Here is a 6,474-nt window from a genome sequence, read left to right as displayed (position 1 = left end):
TTTATAAAATGTTATATTATTAAATTAAAAATAAATTATTTGTTATTAAATTATAATAAAAAATTAAATTAAAGAAGTTACATCAAAAAGTGAAAACTATTAAATAGTTAATTTGATAATAATATCGATTTATTTTTTTCAAATCTATATTTCATTCAAAAATAAAAATATTATCATTTCTCAAAACCACATAAAATTCTATTATGTCGATAGAGACAAAGAATAAAAACTAAACATGAAAATTAAGATTTATTTTGCTGCATTGCACGAGTACCCTTCTAGTATATGTCTAAATAAGGCGTTTAATAATTATATTAAATTTAATAATTAGAATTACATTAGATTTATCGGGCTGAATTGAGTTGAGATAATTCTAACCTAATTTTAATCCAAATACATACGGTTTGAAGTAAGGACGGGCCCAAGGTGTTTTTATTGTGTCCCGTGCCACAATTTCGTTCATCCGTCGTAGTATAAAAAATTATAGTCATGAAAAGTGTCATCATATCAATTTGTTGCGTGTCACCATATATATTTTGAAACCACGACGAAAACACAAGTTTCTCTTCTTAGAGTTGGTTTGCAAAACTTTTCTTCCACCTTAGGCACAAGTTCAAAATCATTACTGTTATTTTTTTAGTTCTTAACTTTTAATTTCATATTTATTGTTTTTTCGGGAAAAAAAAAGCTACGATAAAAATGTTGAACACAACATCTCACATATGAAAATCAATAAACAGACTAACAAAGCAACAATGATTTTGTGAAATGCATTCTTATATTTGCTTCTTTGTAATCAAATAGTGCTAGCGCTTAAAAAATTCATTGGATTTTGGATTTGGTTGGTCAAGTTTCTGTACATTCATATACGTCTGTACGTTAAAAAATAATAAAGAAATCAAACAATTTAAGTATATTTAGGGGGTGTTTAGTTTGAAGTATTAAGTAATAATCAATAAAAATGATAATAAAAACACTGTTTAATTTTCTATAATATAATGGATTCATTGTTTTAGGGGGTGTTTGAGACTGCTTATTTAAAACAACTTATGGTTTTTTTGTAAAAATGCTTATTAACTTATGTGGTATCAAATCGGAGTTTTGTAAAAAGTGTTTGGATTAACTTATAGCGTTACCAAAAAACAATAAGCTGATAAGTTATTTTTTAGTGTTTGACAAATTTTACTTATATATGTAAAATGACTAAAAAAGACAGTCTTCCATATTATTGACTTATTTGATTTTTTAAAATGTAAAATTTTATTTTTCATTATTTATAATAATATCTTTGACTAAAATTTATATCAATAAAATTAATAATTAAAAAACATGGTTAAAATGATAAAGTGGTAATAAACAGTTTTTCATAAGTTAAGAAGAATTAATTTATCAAAAACTGCTTATTATCAATTTAGCAGAGATATAAGCAATTTTATTTTTTCTCATCCAAACACTAATATTTAACTTTTCAAACTAAAATAAATTAAAAAACACATAAAATAAACCATCCCAAACAACCTCTAAAATTTCATTCATCTGAGAATAAATGGAATCGAATGAAGTTATTAAACATAATCATTATTTTATTTTTCAATTTAAGCCGAATATAACCACCAAAATACACAGATTATTCTAATGGGTAATCTGTAAAATTAGGGCAAACTGATTTGTTCGATTGCTCGTCTTCCAATCGAATCAGAATCTCTAGCTTAAAACTATCATAAGCTCCTAACAATTCTGTTTCTTTTGAGATCGGTAAGGTATTGGAGTACTTGTTCTGATTCGTGAAATTGATTTTTTGTTGGAATTACTCGTGCGATTTCATTGGTGAAGTTTGAATTTGAAGAAATTTAAATCTTACCAACTTAGAAATTTGACCTATATTCTGAATTGAGATAATTATGCATCATCTTTAATTTCTCTGCAGGATTACAGAGGCATTTTGAGATCGAACTTTATAGAGGGAGGAGTGCAAGATAATGCAGACCCTTGGTGATCATAAGTTGCCCCACTTCTTTAATTATCCGCCCTACTTCACGTAATGGCTTACTTTTCTTGCAAACTACATGGTCATGTATTCTTAGATTCACTTTTTGATCGTTTATATCTAGAATTAAATCGCCTACAAGGCCTGATTGTGTTTCAGGTTTCCTCTTTTTAGTTTTTGATGAAAAATTATGTGCCTATTGAAGGTAGAAGTAGTTGAAGATCTTTCGGATGATTATGGAAGTGAAATCCCAAATGGAAATTTGAAAAAACTACATTATAACTGATAAAATAACTACTTCATGTTCTATTGTGTTCCTAAATGAGAATTCTGTGCTTCATCTTCACACATTTTATGGCTGTATGGCATTTTGGTAGGGAATAATCTATGCAGCATTATCATTTTGAGCTGAGAGGCTGTTATCTTCTCTAAATGAGTAACCTCGGAATCTCGAATAATAATGAAACAACTTCCTACTACTCTTAGGTTTCATTTTTGACATTAGTCCCATTGCACATAAGATATTAAGATGAGAGCAAAGTCTACGTTTTCAAGAATCTCACTTTGAATGGTTATCTTACGAACTCTGATGCTATTGTTGCTTTGGGGTGCATATAAACTTATCTGTGGAGAGTGTTGTTGGTCCTCATTAATATCTCAAAACGTTTGATAGTTGCGGGTTTCCTTTTACTTTTGTGTGTAAAGCTCCAAACTCACCTTAGTGAGATGTCGACTCCACAAAGGAAAATTGCCTATCACATTTAGTTAAGTTTTTTGCTTATAAGATCCAGAAAACCATATATGCTGCAAATGAAGTTGTGAGAGCATTCCTAACAGCTATACTATAATCAATAGAATATGAAAAGTCAAAATAAAAAAAATTACATCCAACTCCAACACCTACTCAGTTTTAGCAATTCTAGGGATTAACTATATTAATAAAATATTCCATAAAATATTATTTCTCTCTTCTACCACTTAGAGCATCTCCAATGGAGTGTCATGGGGAGGTTAATGGGGGAACCATGACATGCATCATGCATTGTGAAGGGAGTGTCATGGGAGGTTAATGGGGAAGAGATTAATGGCCATTGTACGCATCATGGGGAGGAAGATGGGACCCACTAATTTATTTTTTCTTTTATAATTAAATTTGTAAGGATTTAATTATGATATTATATATATATATATATATATATATATATACACTATAATATGATATTTATTAATCAATAAATTAATTTTTATTTTTATTTTTCTTAATTTATAAAAACAACATAATTAATAAAACATTACATTAATTTCAAAATACATTACATTAATAAGATATTACATTAATTTTAAAATACATTACATAAACTACATTTAGTTTTAAACTATATATATATGATGTGGAAATCCATTAAACTCATTGGAGTATTATGGAGTGTGGGTATAAAATGATAGAGTTGTATGGTGAGTGGAATGCTGATGTGGCAGTCCATGACACTCTGGTAGAGTGTCATGCAGTGGAGATGCCCTTAACTTCAATGACTTTAATTGGTTGGATATAATTAAAACATTATTTCTCTCTTCTATAGAGTTTTACGAGATATTCTCCAAATTTAAATATTTTTGCAATCTCTATCCTCTTTTTCTCTATTTTAGCATAGAGGATAGCACATTTGTAGGAGCAACAAAAATGCTAAAATCCCACTCTTTTCTCCATTTTAGCATAGTTGTTGGAGAAGCTCTGAACTAAAGTGGAGTCAACTGTTGCTTGAATGGACTGGGATGGTACCAACACTAATGTGCCGTATTCCATCAAATACTATGTGTGTTTGGGAGAAAGTAGTACCAGGATGCATGATTCTTGGGAAGTCCTTAGACGGTTTGGAAAATAAGTCTTTTAAATTAGTAATTTATCTGCATTTTCATATCAAAAGCGCTATTCCTTGGTTTTTTCCCCTTAAGACGTGAGTTAGTCTCTGTTTGGGATCGATTTTGTATTTACAGTGCATCTTTCATCAGGTTGCAGCCTGTGAGAGAAACCCGAGAGAAGCAAATACAACTCTGGAAAGAACTTATTCTTGATTATTGTCGGACGCAAAAGAAATTTGTAATTAACGTGGAAGAAGACTTTCCTCTGTTCTCCAACCCTGCAATAGAAAGTAAGCACTCGCTTCTTCCAGTTGTCTGAATAATCCTGGGGAATGTATTTGACTTACATGCCAAGCATATCGTTTTTTCTATTTTCTATGTACATTTCCGTAATCTATTCAAAATGACACGTTCTTGCAAGCCATAAATTCTTTTTTCCTTTTGCAAGGATGATAGTCAGTTCGCAACGAAAGATCATGTATGATGATTCAAAAAGTCAGTAACTCCTATGCATTTGACTAAAGATGAAGTTGCACGATAATTACTATTACTTCTTTTTTGTCAGCTTGATACTTGGTTTTCAGTGGTAGGATTGTTTTAGGCAATGCCTTTGATACCACATCTTAAGCTTATCCCTGTATAAGATGATAAAACTTTTGCTTAGCAGCTCGATTATCTTATTTAAAATGTCCGTGGAGAGTAGCCTTAGGTTGGTTTTGTAGTTAAAATCATCCTTTCAACAACACATGAAGCACCGGTTCTACAAACCTTACCAAATCCCTGCTTATTGTTTCTTGCATCCCTTGAGTCGTCAAACATCAATAACAATAGATTTCTATATAAGACTGCACTTAATCTCATACATTGCTAGAATCCTCTAGTTCTATTGTGCCTGGTTTTTATTCATGGTTTTCTTTTTACTTGCATTTGTTTTTCAAGCCCTTCTGCTATATCCTTTTTGGGTATTTCTCTTTCCCAGTTTTCTTATTCTTTTTCTTGTTTGTGAATTATATAACTAGTTGTCAGGATGCCTTGTGTAGTTGTGGTTGCCCTTTACTTTATCTTCTGAACAACCATCGACGATCACCTTAAATACCAAGAAAAAACCATTACCACTATTCATTGAATGGACAATAGTTTTCCATGTTTTAGTCTTAAGAAGAAAACTTTATGTGCCATGGCTGTCAGTTGACACTTTGAAACTTGAATGATTAGAGAGAATTAGTAAGTCACAGGTGGGATTTTTAATGATTTAATCATCAACTGTGTTTTTACAAGGTTAGTTCTATGATTGTTCTTCAGTTCTTATGGTCTGCTTATTGCTGAATCACTTTCAATGCGATGGTGCAGGATCTCTGAATCATGAAGCAAGAGTAGCCTTCCTGTCAGCTTTAGTCCTGGATGGTTTGATTTCCCTCATCACTTTTGCTCCTATTTGCAAAAAAACGTTATATATTTGGTCTTTGATTACATTCCGCTAAGATTCTTATTGTATAATTCATGAATCGGGGACAATGACTTTAGATAGGAAAAAGAAAAGAGAAGACTTTGACATACTGTTCTAACTGTTTGGAATGACCATTTTTCTAAAAAATAGTAGATCTACGTTATCAGGCTCTATATATCCATAATTTTTTCCTATTGTTAGATTTGTGAATTGGTTGAGATTTTGATCAACAGGACGTGCAGAATGGATGGACAAGAGTCATAGGCAATGTCTTATCCTCTGGCATCGAATAAAAGATTGGGCAGACATTATATTACGCTTTGTGAGTAACAAAGCAACCCTGCTACGAATTACATTTGTCACAGTGTAGCCATTGTGTTACTAACGACTGTTGGCTTACATCTTGGTTAGGTCAAGGAGAATGGCTTAGAGGAGAGTGTAATGACAGTGGAGGAAATACGTTCAGGGATTGAATCTCGTGGAACAGGTAAATCCTGACCATATATTTCTAGATAAAGAATCTAATGAATCAAATCAATAATGCTTCTCAAAGATCAGAGATCATGTTGGCGATTTCATTTGTGTGTTTCTGGGTATTTTCTTTTTTGCAATTTCGGTTTCTTCAACGGGAAGCTTCAATAACTCTATTTTGATGTCTTAGAAATCCATGGAATGGACCGAACAGTTCTAATGAGAGCACTTAAACTTCTGGAAAACAAGGGAAAGCTTGCAATCTTCAAGGGAAGTTCAACAGACGATGAAGGAGTAAAATTTTCTGTCTAATAAAATATTGATATGATTTATAGTTGCATAGAGGATTCTATTTGTTTTGTTGGTAGAACACAAACTCAGAAGATGCCATTTGCAAGTGTTTAGAGGTGTTGAAAATAAGCAGTCTTTTTGTTCAGACGGTTCGAATTGGTCTGAAGCATTTGATATGCAGATGACACTAAAAATTGCACTTATTTTAGGGTGATTATTATTTTGGAATGAAAATGTACTTTTAAAACCGTTATTTAGATGCCTAAGATGTAATATCTTAAACATTTAGGTATTTGGATAACCGGTTGAACCATTAATCAGCTACACATGACAAATGATATGACTTACAACTTAATTTTATTTGGACATGAATATTAAATTAGTTTTAAAAACTATATTAGAATTTTTGTACTTTTAA

General features: G+C 31.2%; 1 protein-coding gene across 2 annotated transcripts; it reads left to right on the top strand.

Annotated features, from left to right (window-relative positions):
- Positions 1-1,613: 1,613 nt before the first annotated feature.
- On the top strand, positions 1,614-6,201 carry LOC112525559 (vacuolar protein sorting-associated protein 25-like). 2 transcript variants are annotated; one of them, XM_025135736.1, is made up of 7 exons: positions 1,614-1,760; positions 1,928-2,038; positions 3,998-4,137; positions 5,198-5,251; positions 5,528-5,616; positions 5,706-5,781; positions 5,956-6,201. In XM_025135736.1, exons 2-7 carry the CDS (start codon positions 1,980-1,982, stop codon positions 6,075-6,077), a joined length of 540 nt encoding a protein of 179 aa, XP_024991504.1. In that variant the 5' UTR covers positions 1,614-1,760; positions 1,928-1,979; the 3' UTR covers positions 6,078-6,201. The 2 variants fall into 2 exon arrangements, with proteins under 2 accessions (XP_024991504.1, XP_024991505.1); XM_025135737.1 differs by having other exon boundaries at positions 1,620-1,755.
- Positions 6,202-6,474: the final 273 nt, after the last annotated feature.

The sequence above is a fragment of the Cynara cardunculus genome (assembly GCF_001531365.2).
Source record: "Cynara cardunculus var. scolymus isolate 2C chromosome LG 13, CcrdV1, whole genome shotgun sequence".
NCBI classification, from domain to species: Eukaryota; Viridiplantae; Streptophyta; class Magnoliopsida; order Asterales; family Asteraceae; genus Cynara; species Cynara cardunculus.
This window is presented reverse-complemented; position numbering and strand designations above follow the sequence as displayed.

Coding starts and splice junctions, on each gene's coding strand:
- LOC112525559 (XM_025135736.1), top strand. CDS start 1,980: ATGCAGACCCTTGGTGATCATAAGTTGCCCCACTTCTTTAATTATCCG. Junction 2,039..3,997: donor AATTATCCGCCCTACTTCAC/GTAATGGCTTAC, acceptor ATCTTTCATCAG/GTTGCAGCCTGTGAGAGAAA. Junction 4,138..5,197: donor CTCCAACCCTGCAATAGAAA/GTAAGCACTCGC, acceptor GCGATGGTGCAG/GATCTCTGAATCATGAAGCA.